The 26,372-nt window shown below is 44.1% G+C and overlaps 1 protein-coding gene across 1 annotated transcript in view; it reads right to left on the bottom strand.

Annotated features, from left to right (window-relative positions):
- LOC101953884 (collagen alpha-6(VI) chain) overlaps nucleotides 1-26,372 on the bottom strand; it is a 298,199-nt gene that overhangs the window by 41,574 nt on the left and 230,253 nt on the right. The window contains exons 9-19 of the mRNA XM_065583599.1: nucleotides 24,594-24,943; nucleotides 24,412-24,490; nucleotides 23,263-23,408; nucleotides 22,615-22,707; nucleotides 19,853-19,906; nucleotides 13,714-13,785; nucleotides 13,589-13,615; nucleotides 11,369-11,413; nucleotides 11,229-11,282; nucleotides 5,851-5,913; nucleotides 172-237 (exon numbers count right to left, since the gene is read on the bottom strand). Coding sequence (XP_065439671.1) covers nucleotides 172-237; nucleotides 5,851-5,913; nucleotides 11,229-11,282; nucleotides 11,369-11,413; nucleotides 13,589-13,615; nucleotides 13,714-13,785; nucleotides 19,853-19,906; nucleotides 22,615-22,707; nucleotides 23,263-23,408; nucleotides 24,412-24,490; nucleotides 24,594-24,943 — 1,049 coding nt within the window. The remainder of the gene's footprint in view (nucleotides 1-171; nucleotides 238-5,850; nucleotides 5,914-11,228; nucleotides 11,283-11,368; nucleotides 11,414-13,588; nucleotides 13,616-13,713; nucleotides 13,786-19,852; nucleotides 19,907-22,614; nucleotides 22,708-23,262; nucleotides 23,409-24,411; nucleotides 24,491-24,593; nucleotides 24,944-26,372) is intronic.

Raw genomic sequence — 26,372 nt, 5'->3', positions numbered from 1 at the left:
GTATTGTGTGGTATAAAATTAGGAACGATAGAATTGTCATACTATTTTTAACAGCCTTGGTTATCAATGGATTAATTTTAATTTGCTCTATAGAGCTATATTTTAAAGGATTGTAGGTTAGTATTTGAAACAATGTACTGTAAACAAAGTCACATATTTCTAAATAGTTACCTGTCTTCCCTGTTCTCCTTTTGAACCTATGGACCCTTTTAGGTCATTGTCCAATCCAGGGTTACCCTAAACAAAGACACAAAGTTAAGTACATTTATTTCTCATGGGAGCTGATGGCGCTTAATATCTCACAGTAGCTGCTCAGCACCTTTCAGCATGGGGCCCTGAAAAAAGAATGGGAAAACACGGCTGGAGTTAACTGTTTGTTATGTCTAACAAAGATGAATAGCCTATCAGCCTTTACACAATATTGATAAAATATTTGTAGTTTGTTTTTATGAAATATCAATGTTGTGACACAATCTAGGATACGCTGGGTAGACAAAAGGGACATTAAGAGTCATTATTCTACTCGGAGGACTAGATAGAATTCCCACTCGAATCAGTGGAAGTCCTGTGTGGGCACTGCAGATCGAAGGGAGTATATGGCACTAAGTCTTGGCGGTGGTGCAAACTTTAACCACAAGGGCACCCTTAAAAAAAACATGAAAAAACCCAAGTATTAGAAATGTCACAGGTGACACTGCACTCTTTGAACACACTGGAAGTACAGTGCAGCCCTGCCGCCTTCTCCTGGTATTTTCTCCTCCTCACTAACTACAACATCTGTCCTTTTATAGTGATTTCCACAGCCATGTTGCTTGGTCAGGCCCTCGTCACACCAGACAGAATGCATCTTCATTCCCTACTGATTTGATGATGTCACACCCCTCACTGGGTCCCCATCCATTTTGGCATCATAGAATTCTGCGTCTCCATATTTATTCAAGCTTGTCGATGTGTCCTGCCCTCACCCCATCCCACTAATGTCCTCAACCTTGTTTGCTCATCTGTCAGCTTCTCACACAACCACCTCAGTGCCTTTTTCCATGAAGCCCCTATGCAACCTCCATGAGACCATTGGCAAGCCTTCTACCTTGTTCCTCTTTCCCCCTTAAAGTCCCACTTGTGCCAAGCTGTTTACAGTGCATCTAACTGACTTGAATTTAAAAACATCCCTATTTGTTGTTTCCTTTCCCATTCCCCTAGCTTCTGCCTGCCAGTCTGCCTCTAGCCTTTGACTGTGAGCTCCTTGGAGCAGGGACCACCCCTATTAGAATGTCTAAAGTCCTTAGCAAAATGTGGGTACTACTATAAACTAATAGAAATAATTATAACAACGACAAACAACTGATTGGAATTATGTAAGAAATACATTATCTTCAGCTGAATCCGCAGAGTCCTGGGAGCTAATTCAAGATATGAACGAACAGGAAATACAACATATTTGTAATATTTCCCCTCCATTTCTCATATTCTATTTGTGATGGTTGCATTCCTAATTTACCCCTAGCCCAGCAATGCTATACCTGACCAATAAGTACAACAATGATTAGCAGCTAGGGCTGCAGCATTTCATGACATATGACACACCTTTCAGTGAAGTCAGACTCTCACAAGCTGGCCTGTGGACTATGACAGGCCACACCCTCAGGGTATGCCACTCAAGGAGTGGAGTGAGAACTCTTTCAATTCCCTGAGAGGCACGCTACCATAAACATAAGAAAACACTGCAGTCCCTTTTCACACATTATGTAATTTCCATTCATCAATGTTCTTCTAAATATCATGTTCTGAAACAGAGGAATATTCTGGTTTATTTAAAAAACAAACCTCATCCTGAGCTGTACTTTTTTCTTCTGTTTTATAAGTAATCATTCAACAGTACAAGATCAACATCCAAAAGCTAAATCCTACAATGGTCCTGATTCAAAAAAGTACCAGCACGCAGGAGGAATAGAGGTAAGTGCTCCCCACTCCCATTTACTTTCAATGGGAATTTGTGGCACATCATATCTCACAGTGGATGCTCAGCACCTTTCAGCACTGGGCCCTGAAAGAAGAATGGAAAAGTCTGCAGGATTTAGCCCTATGTCATGTCTGACAAAGATTAATAACCTACCAGCCTTTATACACTGCTTATCATCATGGTATCTTTGCTTAGGGCAATACCATTACATACTGGTGTAGGAATAAGCATAATTCATTCATTAGTGAATGGATACAAAGTCCCCACACAGAGAGTATCATAAATCCACAGGATGTCCCATAGTACTGGATTTTTCTTGTAGGTCTCTCAGGCAACTGACAGATCCACATAGCCACATGTAGACAAATTCGTTGTCTTGAGATTGGGGATTTAAGGAGGGTGTAGGAGGTCCAGATTTACCCCTGTGGTGCCTCCTGCTAGTCATCCAGGGAATTAGCTCACCAGCCTCTAGAGCACCCTCTGCAGGCCAGTGATCCAACTGTCCTCTTCTGGCACCCAGGTCCCTCCCAAGACCCAGTGCCCCTATTACTGGGATGCTGCCACCTGGCAGTACCCCACAGATCTGGGTCTCCTCTCCCTGGGGAACCCCTACCCACTATCCCCACCTTGCCTCAGCACTAGGCCACTGCCAGTCACCAACTATCCCCTGCTCCATGGGGCAGACTGCAGTATAGGCCACTCATCACTGGCAAGGCAGGTTTGGACCTGCTGCCTTGGCCTAGTCCTGGGCTGCCCTCTGCAACCCCCAGTATCCCTTGGCCTAATACTAGGCCGCAGCCTAGGGCTTTCCAGGCTGGAGCTCCCCAGCCTTTCCCCAGCCCTGCTCCACTCAGGTACTATTTGTCTAGCTCCCTGCAGCCCAACCATTCTCTCTCTGAGTGCAAAGAGAGACTGCTGAGCGCTTGGCTCCCAGCCTTCTTATACAGGCCAGCTGGGGCCTGATTGGGGTATGGCCCAGCTGTGGCTACTTCCCCAATCAGCCCAGTAGCTTTTCCCTTTGTCCCAGCCCTCTGCCAGGGCTGTTTTAAATCCCCTCAGGCAGTGGTGGGGTAACCACCCCACTACAGAGGGTCATGTGCATTTTTTGTTCCAGAAAGTATAGCATATGGGATATCTTGGGCTCATGAAATGTCCCAGATATACTAGTCTCAGATAAGGAATGTGAAAATAATTATTGGGAAAGGTTAAGGTCTGCTAGATTTATCTGATCTATTATCCTCATTGTTGGGATTACAGTACAATAGTCACGCACGTCTGTCCTAACATACCTTTGAAAGAATATCATATCCCCATGCATATCTGAACCGAGGTTTTTACTTCCTGCAAGTTTATTCACTTTCTAGTGCACCATAAGTGAGGTTCCGAGATTAGATTCGCATCCTTAATGTTGTAATCTTGAGAGCACCCCAATGCCCAGTGGCCCCATGGTATAGAACTAAGGGTCAGTTCGCCTGGCCAGCTCTCTACACCTCACACACACAATATTTATCTAAAAGGTGTCTTGTAACATATCATTTGAAAACACCATGCTGGTGATTACTATCACTGTGAAATGTAAGTAATAACGCTGCATGTGAAATTATGGATACTCTCTGATATTACGTTTTAGAAACGGGAAACAGACCAACAAGGCAAAACAAGTTTTTTCCAGACAAAGAAGAATGGTCAATTCCTCTTGGGCTTAATTGCAAATCAAGACAGGTGTGGCCAAGAACAACGGGCTAATCATTTGCAGGAAGGATCACAGGAAGATCATTTGGGCTTCCTGACTTTGAAAACAAAGATAAACTTTGAGGATATAAGCAACTGCTAAAGACTTTGGGGTATCCATCACCTAGGGGACAAAGGGGAGCAGCACCCTTTGAGTTCATGAAAGGTGGATCCCCTTGGCCCGCGAGGCAAGAGTAGTAGGAAACTGACTACAGGGGAGAAACCTGCTTAGACAATGATTGCAACTTGCTGAAATTAAGTTGTAGTCATTAGAAAGCAGGTTGTGTTTTGTTTGACTTGTCACTAAACTTGTCTCTTCTAGTCTTACTTATTATCACTTAAAGCTCTGTTCTTTGTTAATCAACTTATTCTTGTTTTATTACAAAACCATCTCAGCGCTCTGCATTAAACTGAAGGATGAAATCCCTCAGCCAAATTACCAGGCTGGTATGTGTTCTGCTCTTTGGAGGCAGCACACTTGATACTTGTGGGAGGATCCTTTGAGAGGGTCTGGACACTGCAGGGTAGATGGTTTTGGGGAGACTCAGGACTGGAAGGGCTGTTGGCGTCACACTGCAAGGAGTAACCAGGCTGGTGGTAGCCAGGGTGAGGCCATTGTGCTGTGAGCAGGCTGCTGGTGCCAGGGCTCTGCGCCAAAGCTGCACAGCACAGAAGCACCCAGGGTGACACAACCCCTCCCTCCCTTACTGCTCTGGATGAACCCCACAGAGTCATACATGTGTAAGCAGAGTCAGGATGAGCTCTACCCTGACATCTGGTGGTGAATTATGGCGAGTGTGGAAAAGAACTCCAGGGGCTGATCTTGTTTGCATAGGCACACACACTCCGCCTAGCATGAGCCCACGGCAGCCCAAAATGGTCACTTTGGCTGCTGTGGGATCCCCAGTTTCTCTGTTATTGGGGCAGGAGGAATAAAGTGTTGTTACCCTGATTATTTAAATCAAGGACAATGAAACTGCTTTATGACAGAAGGTCTCACCATCACCTAAGTAGCACTCACTAGACAAGGGACATGGGTTCCAAAACCCAGTGACTTGAGAGAATGGGGATAGATATTTGTGCCTGGTGGTTTAGGCCCCCTTTGAGGGACTGAAACACCAATTGCACCATCTCCTCTCTCCACTGTTGAATAGCAGAGCTAATTTTAATTCTATGGAGAGTCTAATTACAGGCTGCTATGTGGAATTCACTTTGGGCCAATAGTGCACCAGCAGTGGGGCTCCCCTACTACAAGCTGAAATCACTAAAGAGCTAAAGTTACTAAGAGCTGAGATCACTGAGTGCTGTGTTAATCAGTGGGGAAGCCTAAAGCTATATTGCTAAATTGCGAGCAGGGAGGAGCAGTCTGTGGGATGGTTGGAGTAGCCCACGGAACAGTGAGCGGAGCGACATGGTGCAGTTTGTGGGGATGGCTGGAGGAGCAGAGCAGAGCAGAATGGAGTGGAGCAGTTTGTGGGGTGGCAGGAGCGGCTCACAGGACAGCTGGTGGAGTGGAGTGGAGCGGCTCGGCTCGTGGTGAAGGCTGCAGCGGAACCCCACGGAGAGGTGGGCAGTCGGCCTCGGACCACGTAAGGTACCCCTTAACACCCTGCCTGTCCTCTTCCACCAAGGCTGGGGGCGTAAAACCCTGCACATAAACTTTTGAACTCTGGGGATGCACTGACTGGGGCAAAGACTTTTGGGTTGCTGAACTTTTGGGATTCTTGGGTTACTGGACTCAACAGACTTTTGGGGTGTTGGACTCTGGGTGATTTTTGGGTTGCTGGATTCAAGAACCAAAGGGGAAGGACACGGCCCAATTTGCTGGGGTGGTTCTTTTGCTCATGGTTTGTGTTATGAATCCTGTTTGTGGTGTTTTTCCAATTTAATGCTGATGTCGTTTACCTCATCTAATTAAACATTTTCTCCTACACTCAGACTCCGTGCTTGCGAGAGGGGAAGTATTGCCTCTTAGAGGCGCCCAGGGGGTGGTATGTAATTGTCCCAGGTCACTAGGTGGGGGCTCGAGCTGGTTTTGCATTGCGTTATTGAAATGGAACCCCTAGATACAGAACCCGGCCCTTGTTGCTGCCAACTCAGATGGGTAGAAGGGTTACAAATATGTAATACAGAATAGATTTGCACCTAGGAAAACTTACACGATCTCCTCGTAAGCCCCTCTCACCACGCTCACCAGGGAGTCCTCTTGGCCCTGGACTGCCCTGAAATCATAAAATGGCTGAGTGAGAATCTGAACAATCATTTTCCTGCTGATTGTAACAAAACAAGATAGGAACAAGTCCCAACATTTTAATACAGATTTTGAAACTCCCCAGGTTCAGGGTTGTTTGCATCCAGGATTTTGTTTAATCTATTATCAAGTCACAGGCCTTCACAAAATACAGTTCCAGACCGTGGAGTTGATTCGGAACACCTCCAACTTTGGCCGAGCTTGGCTCTTAATGTTGGTTCAGGCTCATATGTAAACCAAACAGCAACAAGTTCTCTGAATTTTCTTTTGGCACAAAGGAAAAAAGCTAACTGCAATTTATTAAACTTAAAGCAATTACTAAAGTTCTAATTAACCATGGTCAGTAAATACATTCTAAAAATGGATGCTCTTCAGCTGCCAGATTTCCCAGCATTAACATTTGCGTGAGAAAATACATTTCAATTTTATGTTTTGTTTTTCAATCAAGAGCTTGGAACTCTTATTCAAAATGAAAAAAATGTTACCATATGCTAATTATGTTTATTTAAGAACAAAAGAACTACCATATTGGGTCAGACCAATGGTCCATCTAGCCTTGTATCCTGTCTCCAACAGTGGCTAGTACCAGTGATTCAGGGGGAGTGTACAGAACAGGGTAGTTGGAGTGATCCACCCTGTCTCTCACTAGTCAGAGGTTTAGGGTTACCCTGAGCAGGGGGTTACACCCTGACTGTCTTGGCTTATAATCATTGATTGACCTATCCTCCATGAACTGATCCAGTTCTTTTTTTGAACCCAGTTATACTTTTGGACATCACAACTTCCCACAGCAATGAGTTTCACTGGTTAATTGTGCATTGTGTGAAAAAGTATTGCCTCTTGTTTATATTAAACCTTCTGCCTATTAATTTAATCTTATGACTCCCGATTTTTGTATTGTATGAAAGAGTAAATAACACTTTTCTATTCACTTTTTCCACACAATTCATGCTCTTATATAACTCTATTACATCCCCCTTACTTGTTTCTTTTCTAAACTGAGCAGCGCTAGTTTCTTCGGTCTCTCCTCATATGAAGGCCATTCCACACCCTTAATTATCTTTTTGCCCTTTTCTGAATCTTTTCCAGCTCCACTCTATCCTTTTTGAGAAGGGGTGACCAGAACTGGACAGAGGATTCAAGGGAAGAAGGTGCACCACAGCTTTATATAATGGCATTATGATCTTTTTGACTTTTTTTTTTTTAAAACCTTTCCTGATAGCCTTTTTGACCACTGCTGCACAATGAGCTGAAGTTTTCAGAGAACTACCCAGGGTGATTCCAAGATCTCTTTCTTGAGTGGTAACAGTTAATTTGGAACCCATCACTGTATATGTGTAGCTGCAATTATTTTTTCCAGTGTGCATTACTTTGTGCATATCAGTCTTGAATTTCATCTGCCATTTTGTTGCCCAAACACTCAGTATTGTGAGATCCCTTGGTAGTAACTAATACTTTAGCAAGTGCCTTCAGAGTAAGTAAGCCCTTCCTCAATCTACATGTCATGGACCAGATACTGCCATCTTTATTCACCTTGAGTTGTACCTTAATCCAATTAGTCCCATTAGATTCACTTGCAGAGTAAAGTAATTTAAGAGTAGCAGAATCTGTTCCTCAACAAGCACAGTACAGAATGTTTTTTTTTAAACCCAGTTTTGCTTTTATAATTATGTTCACTGAGTTACACAAGCCTCCCAAACATTTTATACCACTAAATGCTTTTGCTTTTCAGTTAATCAGTCTAAGTGTGAAGATTTATCAAGCTTGTATTTAGCACAACGTCACACACTGAGGTGCTCAATAAAGAAATAAATAAAAACAATAAAACTGCATTTAGAAGGCTGTAAAAATCAGCACTTTGCATGGTGGTTACGATGAATAACTGTCTGCTCTGCACGTTATCGGTTTCCCTAAAAACAGTGAGTACCCGCTTCAGTTTATCATAGTGAACTCTCAGAACCAGCCTGAGGTGAAACTATATTGAACTGATCAAATCTTGACATTGCTTTCAGCAGACTAACATTCAATTCCAGAGGAACCTGCTTGTAGAGAACCCCATGTAAGAAGGGATTGAACTGGGGCCACAGCCATTGGTTTATAAGTTTACATAGCTCCATTAGCCCAAATCCTGCATAGTGAGAAATGGAAACCTGGCCACATCAATCAGTGTACGCTCTGTAGTAGCGGGTGCAGCTCAGCTATGTAGGCAGCTGAGCCAGTTGCAGCTGAGGGTTCTATTTCTCAGCCCTGTGACAGGCTTTGCCTGGTTTGAAAAGTATTTTTTATTTCCTTTTACAAAAGCCAACTTGTACAACAAATCATGTCCATCTAGGTGCCTGATCATTCTGTTCTTTACTATAGTTTCAACCAAGTTGCCTGGTACTGAAGTTAGGCTTGCTGGCCTGTAATTGCCAGCATCGCCTCTGGAGCCTTTCTTAAAAATAAATAAATAAAATCGGCCTTGCATTAGCTACCCTCCAGTCATCTGGTCCTGGGTGTGGAGGTGTATTAGGAGTGGAGAAGAAGAGGAATAGGGGCTTGGGGCTGCAATGAGGGGTGGATGGTAGGGCAGGCAGGGGATGTTGGAGACTCAGGTGAAGAAGGCATGGCACACCCCAGCTTTACCAGGGCACCCAACTCCTGTGTACTCCACAACTCACCCAATGCACCCAACCCCTGGAGCCCTAGCTCTGCTAGTGCACACCATCCCCCCACACTCCCCCGCCCAAAGTCTTTGGGAGAAAAATCAGACAAGTGAAGGCTTCTTGGGCACTGAGGGGGAAAGCCGGGGGCAGAACAGTGGGAGATTAGGGGGTGAAGAGTTTGGGGCTGCAGCAAGAGAGGGGTGTTATGGGGAGGGGGATAAACTGGAATGGGGGGGAGAGAGGCTGGGGTCTCAGCTGAGGGAGGCTTGGGGGAGTGAGGGGATCAGGCACTAGGAAGGGGGATGTGAGGGTGTGTGGCAGGGAACTAGGGGACAATAGGAGCAGTGGCACTTGTCAGCCCCACTTTCTCCCCCTATTTGTATGTCCAGGGCTGGAGAGCTCTTTCCCCTCTAGGGGAGATCTAAGCCCCCCTCCTTGCCCCCCTCTTATGATCTGGGATTTAGATGCCATGCCCCTCTGGGTGCCTGAGCCCCTCTTGCTGCCCCCTCCATGTGTGCCAGGATCTGAGAGCCCTGTACTAATCTATGAGGGTTGGATCGCCCCTCCCCCCAGCATCATGTAAGCCAGGTTTAGGGGGGTTGCCCTTTTAGAAGTGAATGAGTCCTCTTTCCTGCACCCCACATGAACCAGTATCTGGGGAAGTCCTGCCCCTTTGATTAGGGAGCTGAGAACAAGTCTACTTCATGCATATCACAGGCTGGAAAGCACTCAGGAGCGGGATGGGAACACCCACTAAGGTGAATGGAGCCATTGACACACACAGCTGTTTCAGGTGGCACTCACCTCCATGGGGTGTTCTCGTTTAGCCGAGAGCTTCACACTGACAGGACTGGGCCTCTTCACACCTTTCAGAGCCTCCTACACTGCAGAGGGATGTGCAGGGGACCCCTTTCCTGCCATCATCCCACTACCCTTGTTTAAAGCTGAGGCTTCTAAGCGCTCTTAAGCCTGAATGTTCGCATAGATATTCTTGCAGTTTGCTAGGACTTGCGGAAGTGACCCACGTTTGGGGCCATTTGAGCCTGGGGTTCTAGAGGTATATGCCCTGAGGAAAACAGCCATTTTTCCAAAGTTTCTAGGTGGGTTGTTTTTATGCAGAGCTAGAGATCAAACTATTGCTGTGATGCAGGTTAAAATGGTCTCCATTGGTCATTTTTTACCCAAGGTAGTGCATGGCCCCCACTAAGTCTTTGGGGAACCCAAATTGTGAATGGTATTTAAGAACACGTTCACTTTTTTGCTTCCGCAGACATGCAGTATGGCAGGATTACAGCCAATAATGAAAAAACAGAGAGGGTTTCTATGCAGCCATTTTATGGATGCCTGAGTAGTTTGAGGGCATGTGCCAATGCCATTGCCCTGATGAACACCCTGTCACCGATATTTCTAGTCTGAACCTTTGTACAGCTGTGCAATAAAGAATTAAACAACTCATGTTGCTTGCTACAAGTTCTCTGTTATAATACATGTCTTTATTTTATGGGAAGGCTTACTGTGAACACAACAGAATAATCAGCAGTCGGTCTAACCAAAATTTGTGTTATATTGGATGGGGAGAAGATGGAAGCAGAGGACTGTGTGTAGGTGAGGTGGGAGGGAGAGAGGAAGAGGTTGCATTTGAAGATGGGTTGGGTAATGAGGATGGGTGGTAGCCAAACCTTGGATTGTTGCTTGGAAAAAAAAAAAGTCTGCATTTCACTTGCCAGTGGGGGTGCCAGTGGCCACTTCCTGATCTTAGGGCAGAATACCATGGGGTTTTCAAAGACAGACAGTGCAGAGGTTTGAAACTCACAGCACAGGTACCTTGACCACTGAGGGAAAAGAAATATACGTGCACTGCCAGGGTTGCCAACATACCTGGATCACAAGGTTGCAGGAGTTTGTTGTAGAGCAAGGAGTACATAATGGCATGAGGATTACCAACTGATTGCAGGACCTGGTATGTACAACTGCCCAAATGACTACTGACATTTTTCCTGATTAAAAAAACTAGGAAATTAAATAGCAAAAAACTCCCTTAATGCAGAGTTAAATGAGAGTGAATGGGTTGTAAAAGGAGGTGGACTATCAGGCTGGCAGAATGAAGCTGTGTGTTAATGGGGCACAATGCTGAATAAGGTTGCTCATGCAACCTCAACTCTGCATTTCCCTCTTTTCAGATGTTTGAGTTTTGCTCAACTCAACACTCTGCAAGGGACGACATACCACCAAATAACCTTAACTCTGCATTAATGGAGTTTTTGCAACTAAATATAGATCAGTTCTGGCCCTAAAGGGGAGCTTTTTGGTGTCAAGAAATGATATTTTCAGATTCTACATTTGTTCTAACACCTCTGAAGTAGAAACACTTTGTATGGAACAACTTTACAATGGACATTTTCAAGCAAAACAATACCTTAGAGATTATGCAGAGATGGATCGCCCCATTTCTAATGCAACACGAATTATGACTAGTGTTCTGATGCCAGTTCTAATAAGCTGAAATACCACAAATTTACTGATGTATCAAACCATTTCCCCTCTCCAGGTATTTAGTTGAAGTTTTTTTCACTGGGACAGCCTCATGAGATTGCTCTCTCAAATTCAAACCCTGCCCAAATAAGATAATAAAAATCATTACCATGTAGCCTGGGTCACCCTTTTCTCCCATCTTTCCTGGATACCCAAGTGATCCCTTAATGAAAAGAAAAAGTAGTAATGTTTTCATATTTTAAAAAACATTCATTGATGTCAACAGAAAATGAGAAACAAAACTATTACCTGCTCTCCATTAAGTCCATCAATCCCGTTGTCCCCGTCGTCTCCCTGAGGTAGCAAAAGTGATAGGGATTATATAAGACCCAGTGATCTAAATATCCAGGATGTGCTCTCAGTCCAGCAAAGATGGTGTCCATGTGAACTCCTGTAGCTGACCATGGAAGCCAAAGCCATCCAGATTTTAAAAATATACAAATTAATGCTTAATATCTCATTTCTTACATCTGCCCTAAGTACAACAGTAGAATAGACACTATGTCCAACCCTCAAAACAGGCTAAAAGGGATTAAAACCCCAATAGTACACTCACTGAAGTCCCCTGGCTGTCATGGACTTGAACAGGAGCAGAATGAGGCCCTAAAATAGTGCATCTGCACATTTATTTTCCTTTGATGCTCCAGGCTATTGGTCAACTTTAAGGGTCCAGATAGACTTCCAAAGTGAAAGTGACCACTACAATGAATGAGGAAGAAGAGACCAACGTGAACAGTATTTACCAATAAAAAGACCAGCAAGATAAATATAAGCTGAAAGTCAAAATGATACCCAACTTTTATGTCATTCCAGTACATTTCTTTTTCTTTATGTCACATGGAAGCCTTAACAGGGACATGTATTTTGTTTTTAATGACTCTTGTTTCTTCTTGACTGTAAAACTGGTGTCTTAAACACAAGCAATACATAATCGCCCTGAATAATTGCTAATAGGGGGCTGGCTCCATGTGGCAATAGTCACGTCAAATTGTATTTTCAGTAACGTGAATATTTCTATAATTCAATGCAAGTGAGATGCTGTATGGATTATGTGGGACACTATGATATTGTTGACACCAATATTATAAAATACAAGGAATCTGACTAGACATGACGTGTGAGGTTTCTGCAAATGGGTTATGATTTGCCAAGTATAATAATCTTATTTATATGTTTGTATCACCTTTGTATTGTGGGAGTTATAGATCTGAAGGCATATCTCTATTTCCAAACTTGTGCTGTTTTTATGGGTGACACCCCAAACAGATTGGCATCAGCACTGTTTGATGGCCCATCAACGTCCATTGACTGTACAATGAACCCATTGAAAGGAACCAGGAAAGACACCTTATGACTTAGCAAGGCATATAGGGGCATGCCTATGGACAGAACTAAGGTTTATCCATGGCCTATGCTGGACAACTTGTGTTTGGAACAAAAGTAGTACAAGCCACGTGGCAAAAGAAATTTAAAAGGCAGCTGGCTGCATCATCATCTCCATTTTGTCTTCAATCCTGCTTCTGGCCTCTGCAGTAACTTTTCTATAACTGAGGCTCTGAACAAAGGACTGAATGACCCATCCAAGCTGTGGATGTGTTCCAGAGGGACTTTCAAGGCAGCAAACTTACCAATACTGCTAAGAACCCGTTATATGGACATTGAAGAGTCTCAGTATGTATTTGATTGCTTCACCATTTTACAACTCTCTTCTTGTTCTTTTTTCTTTGTAATAAACGTTTAGTTTGACACACTAAAAGACTGGCTGGCAGCATGGTATTTTGGGTAAGATCCAAACCTTTAGTTTGACCGATAATGTGGCTGGCCCTTTGCTCACATATACAAAATGTTCTTCTGACCCCAGAGTTTTAAAATAACTCACTGGACTGGACCTAGGTGCTGACTGGGAGCCAGAGAACTGGAATGCAATAAAGGGGCTGTGGGATTTCTTTTTTTTGCTTCTTGATAACCAGTGGGGGAGGATCAGAAGCACAGTTTGTGACTGGTTGGTGAGTTTATTTCAGTGTTAACGACCAGTCTTTGGGAATCTGCTCTCCTTTTTGCAGCCTGCCTTAGATACCAGGGTCACAGTAAGTTTTTACAATCTTCCTGCAGAAAGCAAAAGTGAATCCCTAAGCCCTGAATTAAACAAAAATAATTTGCAGTGTGATGAATCCAAGAATCACTTAGCATCAGATTCTATTCTCTTGGGAGTCAACTCCTAGGTACAGATCACAGGATCGAGCCTTTAAACAGCATCAGGCTCATCCCAAAGATCTTCAAACTTAAGGATACTTACACGGGAAGATGAATTAAGACAACGTGTCTATATGAAGGTGAGGGTATACCTTTTCTCTTCTCTCTCCTCCTTTAATGCACTTTCATTTCTTATTTATGCTTTCAGCCATCTCACCTGATTTGTAGTCAAATCAACACAAAGTTATTCAGGAAATAAGTGCATCAGTACTGTACCTTTTCACCAGATATTCCTTGGAATCCCTGAAAAGAATTACAACAAATATTTGTTTGAATGAGGTAAACAAAAAATAAATGCAAAGACATTTTGCTGAGTTAAAATAAAGTCAGTAGATTCTTACTTTAGGACCTGTACTACCATCACATCCCTTATTCCCTGGCTCTCCCATTGGTCCAGGCAGTCCTCTTGAACCCTGAAAGAGAGAGAATGAAAAACACATCTCAGTATATCCTGCCTAGTAAATGAAATATGAAGTTTGTTAGGAGAGTGATCACATGTTTGATCAGGGGATGACTATATTCATGAGATGTAATACTAGAAAGGGAGCGTGTATGTTAATGAATATGGTAAATCTCTGAGAAAGCCCCACATAAGCTACATGTTTCAGAAGCCTGAGCAGACTCAGATTGAGATAAGTGCTTGTGCAGTTAAAACTGCTGTAGTTTCTCTTCGAAGTGCTTACAAAATATTACAAGCTTCTGATCGTTATATAAGAGTTTCATACCAAGTGTAATCACTTTGCATAATGCAAAAGAAAGTTCTGAATTGAAAAGGCAAATTGACAATTAATGTTGCTCACCTCCATTACAGATAGCAGTGGGGCACTTTCCTTCATTCTGCTCTTAATACTACCTTACTTAGAGAGTTCCTGCTGGGAGGGTGGTGGGTGGGAAGAGAAGAGACGGTGCGGCGGGAGGGGAGGGCCAGAGGAGGAAGAGGGTGTTGCTGTAATGAAGGCCTAGGCCCAGTGGCCAAGAAAAATAATCAATCCATGTTTTTTTCAGTGAGCACAGTCCAAAGGCAGAATTCTGTTCTCAGTTACACAGGAGTCTGGTGTGGTGCAGGAGCCATGCTGGCTCTACACCCTCGTGGGACTCTCCAAGGGGAGATGAGGGCAGAGACTACTCCCTTTGCCCCACCTGAGCAGTGCAAAGCAAGTGGGGCCACAAATCTGCTCCATAGTATCGTGACCCTAAAATTAGACATTAAATACAATCTAACTCGCCTCTTATCAAGTGCTAGAACAGTGTCTCTGGTGTACTTCTCATGTTGCTACTCATGCAGTTCTACTTGTGTTTTACTTGTCAGACCACATTCATGCGCTATGCTGGTATTTTCTGTTTCAGTGCATCCAAGCACATTCCGCTACAAGCGATAACCCAGGAGCCACACCATTAACAGGTGTGGTTTAAGGGAGTGGAAAATAGGATGGATTATATTGGTGCTTATCTGTTGTGTTTCTTAATCTGAAACAAATAGTCAGAATTGAAAATACTGTTTCCTTTACTGGCCTGAATCACCACTAGGTTACTCAGTTTTATGCCCATGTAACTCCATGGGTTACACACTGGAGTAATCGAATGATGAATCAAGCCGTGTATATGGAAACACAGAAGGCATGAAACCCAATTATTTATAAATGGAGTGGTGCACATTAGTAGAAAACGTTTCCTAGTCTCTTTCTTGTGCCATGTACTCCGTCTCAGCAGCTTGCAGACAGCAAAGATTCCATAACTGCATACTATGGGTCCAATAGTGAATGTGTCAGCATCCACTTGCATGCAAATACATGCCTACTTTGCATACTATTGGGGATATTATTTACACACATGGCTAGATAAGTTCCGAACTAAATAGGCACCTATATAGGAATGTGTGTGCACCAGTTTGTACACATACTTTGCATGTACGTATTTAGTTCACATGCAAATACTTGCCTGCCTACTTGCTGAAAATCAGGTCTCTCTCTTTTCCCTTTGTTTATTGAATCTTAGAAATATAGGCCTGGAAGGTACCTTGAGAAGTCAAGAAGTCCAGCCCCTGCACTGAGGCAGGAACCAAGGGAGGAATTATTTTAATTTCTTAATATTCGGAAAAAATATAAGCCTTGAATTCTCATGTAGACCAAACAGGGGTGTATGGGGTTGTCAGGGAGGGGTAGTACCTCTGATGGGGGAGCAGTCGTACTCCTAGGAGTAGCTCATCCACTTTGGCCCCCACTTGACACCCAGCTCTCACCTGTGGCTCCAAGTAGCTGTCAGCATGCGACAGCGGCCACACCCCGGAGACAGTCTCGACTAGCGGGCTAAACCAGGTGAGGGTAGCCAATGAGTATGAGACTCTCGGTGAGTCAGGGCCTGTCTACCCATTGCATGCGAAGGTTGGATCCGGCTGACTGAGGCAACCTGGTTCAATGGTCAGGAAGGCAGTGACAGCAAGCATTGTGGAACGCTTAAGAGCACGACAAGACACGTAGGCGTCCTGGTCATCCACTGCGCCCTGTCCTATCTCCAGCCGTCTCGACTTCTATCCTGCCACTGGATACAGATAGGAACTGGGAAGAGAGATGAGGCTGACATTGCGCAGCTCTCCCTCACTTTAATCCAATTCACGCGCCAGTCTCGACATCATATCATATCAAGTCCTGTGGCGATGGGCGAGCGACAAAGCAGCAGGTGTGGATACACTGGGAGCTGTAGCCGCAGACCTGCACATAGGCAGCTCAGGCATAATGGTTGTTCCTCACTGACCGAAGCAGCAGTGGAGCTCGGGATCTTCTTGAGCGACTGAGCAGCCCTATTCAGGATTGCACTGCTCACCTCCGTAGAACAAGGAGGGGGCTAGAAAAGGTGCCCTAAACATTGCCTGCTTCACCTTACCCTGGCCAGCATACCGCAGCTGGCGGGGACCCCATAAAAGCGGTCGAACAAAAACAAAACTTAGAGTGACACCGATCACTATTGGCACATGGAATGTGCACACGTTACTGGACAACATCACAGCAGCCAGACCAGGAAGAACAGCACTTGTCGCTAGAGAGCTCGCACGCTACAACATTGACATTGCAGCCCTTAGCGAAACTCGCCTTGCTAATGAAGGACAGCTATCAAAGTCAGCTATACATTCTTCTGGAGTGGCCGCAGCAGTGATGAGTGTCGCGAATCTGGAGTTGGCTTCGCCATCAAGAATCATCGTGTTCGGAAACTTGCCAGGTCCCCGAAGGGTATGAATGACTGGCTCATGACAATGCAGCTTCCGCTTCAAAAAGGAAAACAAGCTACTTTGATCAGTGCATATGCTCCTACAATGACCAACTCAGAGGATGTGAAGGAAAAATTCTACGAAGAACTAGATACTCTGCTATCGTCAGTGCACCGCATAGACAAGCTGATTCTGCTTGGCGATTTTAACTCAAGAGTTGGATGCGATGCCGCAGCCTGGGAAGAAGTCATCAGGAAAAATGGAGTGGGAAAGTGCAACAGCAATGGCCTGTTACTGCTGAAAACTTGTGCAGCACATGGCCTTCTGATCAGCAATACGGTCTTCCGCCTTCCTACCCACAACAGGACTTCGTGGATGCATCCCCGTTCCAAGCACTGGCATTTGATCGATTATGTCATCATCAGGAGAAGGGACAGACAAGATGTCAGGGTTACAAAAGCTATGTGTGGCGCTGACTGTTGGACGGTTCATAGGCTCATAGTATCCAAAATGAAACTCCGTATCATGCCGAAGAGACGACCACAAGGCTGTAAGGCTCTCAAAAGGATCAATGTGTCGAAGCTGAAGAACAGCCGCATCACTGAAAATCTAGTGGAAGACCTAGAGAATGAGCTTGATCTTCGTATTGAGGATGATGCTGAGAAAGACTGGGAGCGATTCCGCAACACTGTCCATACAGCTGCATCGAAGGTATTGGGGCCCTCCACATGCAGGCAGCAAGACTGGTTTGACGAAAATGATGCAGAAATCCAGGCCTTACTTGCTGAGAAGCACCGCCTGCATCGTGCATATCAAAACGATGCATCCTCGGCGGCAAAGAAGACCGCCTTTATCAACGTTCGCAGAACAGTACAGAACCGATTGCGCAAAATGCGGGACTTGTGGCTGAGCGCCAAAGCAGATGAAATACAGGCATATGCGGACAGGAACGACTATAAGCAGTTTTATGAAGCCCTTAACACACTCTATGGTCCACAGTCTTCTGGGAGCTTTCTCCTCCTGAACTCTGATGGTACTGTGCTCCTTACAGAGAAGACGCAGATTCTCCAGAGATGGGCTGAACACTTTGAAGCAATTCTCAATCGCCCCTCAGTCATCAATGATGAGGCCATTGACAAGATGCCCCAAGTTGCAGTCAATGACTCCATGGATGCTTCACAAGAAGAGGACGAAGTGAAGAAAGCTATCAATTAGCTGTCAAGTGGCAAAGCCCCAGGGTCAGATGCCATACCAGCAGAGGTGTACAAAGTCGGTGGACCCGTGCTGCTACGGAAACTCACTGAGCTGTTTCAGTCCTTCTGGGGGCAGGGAACCATTACACAGGAATTTAGAGACACGTCCATCTTGCACCTCTATAAGAGGAAGGGCAATCGCCAGGTATGCGACAATCACTGTGGAATCTCTCTGCTTTCTACAGTGGGGAAAGTTCTTGCACGGGTTCTGTTGAACCGATTGATTACTCACCTGGAGAAAGGCTTACTGCCAGAATCACAGTGTGGCTTCCGCAAAGGTCGTGGGACTATTGACATGATCTTTGCTGTGCGTCAGCTACAGGAGAAATGTCAAGAGCAGAATCGTGAACTCTACACAACTTTTGTGGACCTCACGAAAGCATTTGACTCTGTCAGTCGCCAAGGCCTGTGGAGGATCATGTCGAAATCTGGCTGTCCAGACAGATTTATATGAATGGTACATCAATTTCATCATGGTATGATGGCTCGTGTCCTGGATGACGGTGAAACATGTGAGGCCTTCCCAGTCACCAACGGCGTCAAGCAAGGGTGTGTTTTAGCACCCACTTTGTTCAGCATGATATTCTCTGCCACTCTGACTGATCCCTTTCAACACTGCACTGAAGGAGTAGGCCTGAAGTATAGAACTGATGGGAAATTATTCAATCTGAGGCGACTGCGTGCCATCACCAAGGTGAAGGAAACTGTACTTCGAGACTCTCTCTTTGCCGACGATTGTGCTCTGAATGCTAGTACAGAGCCAGAAATGCAAGCCAGTATGGACAAGTTTTCAACTGCTTGCAATAACTTCGGTCTCACTATTAACATCAAGAAGACTGAGGTCATGCACCAGCCAGCTCCCCACGCTCCGTACTCAGAACCGTCCATCACTGTAAATGGACAGAGACTTCAGACAGTGGACCACTTCACGTACCTGGGCAGTACTCTTTCCTGAGCAGTGTCAATCGATGATGAAGTAAACTGCAGAACTGCTAAAGCCAGCTCTGTATTTGGCCGATTGCACTTCAATGTTTGGGAACGTCGAGGGTTCAGCCTATCAACGAAGCTGAAGGTCTACCGAGCAGTGGTGCTTCCAACTCTGCTGTAAGCCTGCGAGATGTGGACTATCTATCGGAGTCATGCACGAAGGCTCAATCACTTCCACATTTCCTGTCTGCGAAAGCTTCTAAAAATCAGATGGCAGGACAAAGTGCCCGATACTGATGTCCTTACTAGAGCCAGTCTGCTGTCAGTTCACACATTGCTGAGGAGAGCCCAGACCAGGTGGGCCAGACATGTTGTGAGAATGTCAGATGAACGCATTCCTAAACAGCTCTTCTACGGAGAACTCACTCAGGGAAAGCGCTCCCATGGAGGACAAAAGAAGCAATTCAAGGACACGCTGAAGACCTCTTTGAAGTCCTTCGAGATCAACACCGTCACATGGGAAACCTTCGCACTGAACTGAACTGTTCAGCATGACACAGCCTCATTCACACAGGCAGTAATACCTCTGAGGCGAGGCGTATTGCTGAGGCTGAAAAAAAGCGTGAGCTGCCCAAGTCCAGAGCTGCTCGTACATCATCGACAGTGCCATTACATGTTTGCCCGACGTGTGACAGGACGTTCCACGCCCGAATCGGACTGATCAGTCATCTTCGGACGCATCATCATCATCATCATCATCATCCCAACAGGATTTTAATCAAGAATTTATGTAAAAGTTTCTCCGAGAGATCCCCAAGTTCTTTTAGAAATTAAAGATCGAGAAGGAACTCTAAATTACCTACAATTCTAGAGTATTAAACATTGACAAACTGCTGAATCTTGACAGTTTTTTTAAAAAAGCTATGACCATTTTATTTTATCAGAATGATTTCTTTGGTATCAAGATTAGGAAATCCCCCCTTCCCCATCAGGTTATTACATTTTTTTTTAAATACTGAGCCCCCCAAAAGTCTTTATGGGCACTTAGTTTTGAAGTATTTTTTTCTTAGTAAAATGTAGTCAAATGTTATTACTTACCGGCTCTCCCTCTTCTCCTAAGTGTCCTCGAGTGCCTTTTATACCTTTAGGTCCCTGAAATTCAGACAGTAAAAGTAAAGATTAATACTAAAATTATCTTTGCTTAAAAAGGTGAAACTATTAAGGATTGTCCTGACACAGTACTTTATTTAGGAATGGCTAAAATTTTGCAAAAGGCAGTTTTATTTTGTACATTGCAAATTTCATTCCTTTGTTGACTGTGTATTGTGACAAAGTTCCTCCTCTATCTTGGTGGGTCCTGCGCTTATTGGTGGATATTCTTGCCTCAGAGATTCACCATGTGGGTTGGGGAACAGCCCAGAGACCTTCCCCTCTGGAAGAACCCACAGTCCAGGTCAATTGGGAGGTTTGGGGGGAACCCGGGCCTGCCCTCTACTCCGGGTTCCAGCCCAGGGCCCTTGGACTGCAGCTGTCTATAGTGCCTCCTATAACAGCTGCATGACAGCTACAACTCCCTGGGCTACTTCCCCATGGCCTCCTCCAAACACCTTCCTTATTCTCACCACAGGACCTTCCTCCGGGTGTCTGATAACGCTTGTGCTCCTCGGTTCTCCAGCAGCACACCCTCAGCTCCTTGCGCCTCTTGCTCCCAGCTCCTCACACTCCCACCACAAACTGAAGTGAGCTCCTTTTTAAAACCCAGGTGCCCTGATTAGCCTGCCTTAATTGATTCTAGAAGCTTCTTCTTAATTGGCTCCAGGTGTCCTAATTAGCCTGCCTGCCTTAACTGGTTCTAGCAGGTTCCTGATTACTCTAGTGCAGCCCTTGCTCTGGTCACTCAGGGAACAGAAAACTACTCATCCAGTGACCAGTATATTTGCCCTCTACCTGACTCCTGTACCCCACTGGTCTGGGTCTGTCACAGTATTCAAAGCACTCTTAAAAAAAAAAAAAAACACAACTTTGGAGAAATGGGTTCAGCAAAGCAGGATAAATTGATAACCTGCAGGGAGGAATCATTTTAATTTCCTAATATCTCAGCTTCTTTTAGGACAGAGATTCTCAAACTGTGGTTTGCAGACCACCAGTGGTCCACGAGCTCCATTCAGGTGGTCTGTGGATAGTTCCCTCTAAGGTGTGTGCCTGGGCAGCCGCACACAAGAGAATGAAGGGCCACACACCTAATTAGTGGAGCTGCTCAGGTGTGGCAGCACTAATTAGCCTGGACCCTGGAGAAGACACACATGTAAGGGGAGGTGGTGGCCTTGGGGAGGGAATAGGGGGCAGGTGGGAGGAGGCAGTGGGGTGAGAAGAGGGGGTGGGGGGAATTTGGGACATGCAGGACTGCGGTGGCCTGAAAAAGAAAGAGGCAACTTTCCCCAACTTGGGGGCTGCCACAGCGAAGGAAAGAGGGCACATCCATTGCATTAGAAAGGTAAGACTACTGATATTAAAATATGAGTTGTGTGCTTTTATTTGTGGAACAAAAAACGATCATTAAGATTTTTTTTAATATAGAGCTTTTATCCAAAGCGCTTTACAATAGTTAGCTAACGGTACAAACAACATTTGGAAAGATCATTAAGTGGTCTGCTGAGACCCTCAGCAATTTTCAAGTGGTCCATGAAAAGAAAAAAGTTTGAGAACCCTTGTTTTAGGAATTATAAAAGAATCATCTAAGTCACCTAAAAGAGTGTTAAACATTAACATAAATTGTGATATATGGACAGGTTTTTTTCAAATGACAAATTTTTAAAAATTCAAATAAAGCAACAGGAGAAAAATCACTAATCTTCTTTAGGCTTTCCAACTGGTTTGATTTTATACAGCTAGACTTACTAGAGTGGGGTGGGCAAACTTTTTGGCCCGAGGGCCACATCGGGGAATAGAAATTATATGGCGGGCAATGAATGCTCACAAAATTGGGGTTGTGGTACAGGAGGGGGTGTGGGCTCTGGGGATGAAAGGTTTGGGGTAAAGGAGGGTGCTCTGGGCTGGGATCGAGGGGTTTGGAGAGTGGAGGGGAATCACAGCTGGGGCAGGCGGTTGGGTGTGGGGAGAGGCTCGGGGATGCAGGCTCTGAGCAGGGCTTACCTCAAGTGGCTCCCGGAAGCAGTGGCATGTCCCTTCTCTAGCTCCAATGCAGAGGTGCGGCCAGGAAGCTCTGCACGCTGCCCCATCTGCAGGCACCGCCCCTGCAGCTCCCATTGGAGCGCATAGGAACTGGAGTGGGGCCATGCTGCGGCTTCCGGGAGCCGTGTGGTGCGGCCCCCGACCCAGCACCCCACTGGAGCAGGGCACAGCCGCATGGTGCGGCTCGCGGGCCAGCTTAAAACAGCTCAGTCCACAGTTTGCCCACCCCTGTACTAGAGTATATTTTTTTCAGCATGGTTGTGCCAGTCAGTGGTATACACAGGGTCTATTTATGCTGTGAGTATTTTGTGTTTGTTCAGCTCATATTTTTTTTTAAATGCCTTAGGACCCAATTCAACTTTGGAATTTATTTTTATTTATTTATTCATTTATAGATCTCATGTTGTTTGGTTTACCTAGCTACTGCCTCTCAGGGAGGTGGATTACCTACACCGACGGCACAATCCCTCCTGTCAGAGTAGGGAGTATCTATACTGGAGCACCACAGCAGCACAGCTGCAGGATTTTAAGTGTAGACAAGCCCTGAGAATAGATACACCAAAGGCAATAAAAGTCTTCCTATAAAGCTCCAACATTTCCATTTTCCTGGACTTGGCTGGCCCCCGTATAATTACAATCCAGATGAAGTGTCACAAAAACATTCTTACTTTATCTCCTCCTTTCCCTTGGCGTCCAATTCCACCTTCCTCCCCAATGCACTTGCAAAAAACAGCACAGCACGTCCTTTCAGCAACGTTAGTCTTGAAAAGAGGAACAAACAACCTGTGAAACTTCATTTTTCATTCATACTTCCCTGATCCTGAGCACATTTAAGACATTGAGAGTTTTGCATTGAATTCAGGAGGAGCAGGATTGTGCCTTGCATTCTACAGGCTAGATCCTCAGCTGTGGCCGAGCAGCACCCAGTGCAGCAGGCCTTTGCAGCACCCTGATCCTGGGGCTATCTGGCAACCAGGGCTGGTCCCAGGCTAAATTAGAGCAGTCTCACTCCTTCCTCCTGCCCCCCTCCCCAGCCACACTCCTTGCACCAACAGCTGCCAAGCTAAGCAGGCTGCTCCAGTACCATGAGAAGATTCTCTTACACAGTGGGAAACTTCAGAGGACTGAGCAAGTTGACTCTAGGCCTGTTTTGTGCCACTAGTGGTGGCACAAAGCAGCCCGAGCATACCAGAGAATCTTGCCCTCCGTCACTCCTCTCAGTTCAGTTGTGAGCCTTATTCAGTTCTTTAAGAAAATGACTAGGGCCTTCATCAAAACTCTAACTAGACACACTGGAGCTTCTCTGAATGACTTACCACATACTTGGACAGTGCTTTGGCGATATTGCTCATGCCAATAGTTAATTGAGTCATGTATTCAAATCCTTTTCCAAACTCAATGTACTGAAGCTCGTTAAATTTGGAGGCTCCTTCCAGAACAACGGTCATCAGTGCATCCAATCCTATTTAAAACATTGACCATAAATGAGCAAAACATTTATCCAAATGAAAATCTTAGACAATTATTTAGTTGATGTGATCCTTGCGTGTAGGAATTCAGATTATTATAAGGGTAAAAATAAAGATTATAGATTAGAGAATGAAAATCATGATTTATCTTCACATTTTATTTTTAAGAGTCCATAATTAATAGAAAATAAATGGGCCAGTGGAATCAGAAGCAACTGTGGAATGAATTCTCTGAGTGAAGCTTGAGCATCAAAGAACATGTGACCACTGTGGCTGTCAGCACAATTTTTTCCAGAATATTTTATCCTTTCACCTGAAAGCAAGTTTTTAATTTTCAAAATAACACTGCCTTGTACTGAAATTGAGTTTAAAGCTGAAGAGAAGAAACACACTGGGCTAGATCATCAGCTGAGGTAAATCCAAAAATGGAATACAGTAGATTGAAAACAAATATCCCAGTATTATAGCCAGAATTTTCAAAAGAGTTCAGCACTCACATTTAGGACTAGATATTTAAAAAAAACTCAGCTCCTGTATATACACCAAAATAAGTGGCCAAATTTTCACAAAAGCTCAGCACATTGGGTCCATGTGAACACTTCTGAGAATCAAACCATCAGCACCACAATCCGAGGCATTGCCTGCTCAGCCCTTTTGAAAATCTGTTCCCAGTGACAGGTCCTGAGCAAATCTGGTGCTTTTCCTATTATTATTTCATGACCTTGTACCACTTGGTGATGATTGTGGGTTATCACACCACATCATGATGCATGGAAGCTTCATGACAAGGCAAACAAAAAGCAATGTTAGGACATAACACTCTGAATTAGTGGCTCTCTCTATCTCCATATCCTGGCTGCTAAAAGGGAAGGCATTCGTTTTTCTTCTGTCCCTTTTTCACCTGCCGTTCTTTGGCTAAAGAGCTTTGGGTTGAGTAACACTCTTACAGACCCTCTCAAAGTAATTTAATTTAAATATTTGTCCGCTTTAAGAAACCTTTTTTCCTGAGGTCTTCTGACTTTTGTTCAAGTTCTTCTACATCTTCATCCAAACCATCTGAAAATACAAGTAAAACCTAAAGAAAGATAGAAAGTTTGAAATCACAGGAAGTCAACAGCAGATTTAAAACAAAAGAACTTATTTTTGGTCCAAAGTCTCGGTGTAAGAGATTAGGTTACCTTCCTTCGATTTTGATCATCAGCTTTGCTTGGAAACGTTTTCCAGAGTGACTCCAGGAGGTTGCCATTGAGACGAGATGGTTTGTCGATCAGGATCTCTCTCAGGCTGTTCCATATTTTCTCACTGTCAAACTGGAACTTTGAAGACACGGGTGTAACTGTGTTGTTCAAGTAAACTGCCACGCTGCTCTGTGTCTTTGTCCCCACATTGCAACTCAGACTGCTTAGGGATGTGAGGGCTTTTAGAATGTCAGGAAGATATGCTTCCAGCTGGTACTGTCCATGGAATAAACGGTCATCTCTCTTTTGTGAAGAGATGTCAAATCCCATAACAATATCCACAAAACAAGCTACAGTCGGGAAGAATAAAAAACAAAGTATCACAAATTAATGCACAAATTTAGGTGAAGGAACAGAGAGAAAGAGGGGGACAGAGTAAGCTAAAGAATCATGGTAATTGTAGAAATCTGTCAGATATGGACAGGAAAACAAGACAATAGCTGGTGGATAGAATATGTAGAGAGAGGTCCTTAATGTCTTTAATCCATATTGGGGCTAAATTCACCCTGAATTCATCTTTTACACCAGCAGGGTTATTCCAGGGATGAACTTGCCTCAATAGATGTACTTCTGCTGAAAAGAAAAGGGAAATACTTTCAAACATAGTAATTGTAATTAACTGAAAAAGTATTTTGAAGTAACAATTATTTTTTCATCTGAACCATTTAACAAATTCTACTATCATTGATATTAATGTGAGTTTTGTGCTTTACTTCAATGGAAGCAGAACTGGGCTCAATTTCATATTATTCCCCATCCCCAACAATAGTTAAACAGACTGAAACTTAACTTTCTTTATAGTGCACTGTGTTGGAAGATGCTTCAAGAGTTAATGATGCTGTACTAATGGTCTATTCAATACACCTAGAAGTCATACCGACAATTCTGTTTCACGTGTAGGTCAATACTAACAAATGGGGTGGAACACCTTAAATCAAGATGATTTAAATCATGATGTTAAAAGACAACTTTAAAAAAAAAGATGGAAGTTAGGTTAAGCCTTTATAAAATTAATTTGAAATTTTGTGCTATTGCAACTTTAGAATAAAATTTATAATACACTTGATAATAAGTGCTGCTTTTTTAAATGCCGGTACTGGTGGGGTATCTTATTTGAGTTTTACAAAACTGCTATAGGCAAAAGAAAAGTATTGAAAATTAAAGCCCTGATTGTGCAGGCATCTAAGCAGGTATCTAACTTTACTCATATGAATAGACAATGAGGCTACTCTTTTAAATATATGCATGAACACATCTTAGTGACAGTCTTTATCACTTCAGAGCAAAACAGCTTCTGTGTTAACACCGAGAAGTCATTTAGACTTTCAGTACATTAACACAGTTATGAACTTTTATTTATACAAATGGGCCATTTAAAAAAAATCCTAAGGCTAATTACCTAAATATGAGCTTAAAGATCGAAGAGATTTTCGAGACCACATAAAGAACACAAGTTCCAATGGCTCCCAACTGCAACCACTGATGGAGGAATACGGCCTGATCAAAGCATTTCAGTTTCTTGACTCATGGAAGTTCAATATATCCAAGATTATGTTGGTTGTAAATATAGCTCATCTACTTTGTGTCTAGTTTGTGTCATTCTCACAGTAAGGGTTAATGGGAAACTGGAATGATCATTTTCTGCATAAATGAGTATTGCAAGAGTGAAATCTCTCAATTGAAAAAAAAAATCTGTAAAAGCTCAAATTCCAACAGTTA

This window comes from Chrysemys picta, chromosome 2, assembly GCF_011386835.1.
Source record: "Chrysemys picta bellii isolate R12L10 chromosome 2, ASM1138683v2, whole genome shotgun sequence".
Taxonomy (NCBI): Eukaryota; Metazoa; Chordata; order Testudines; family Emydidae; genus Chrysemys; species Chrysemys picta.
The sequence above is the reverse complement of the archived record's forward strand: the minus strand, read 5'-3'. Positions and strand labels throughout refer to the sequence as shown.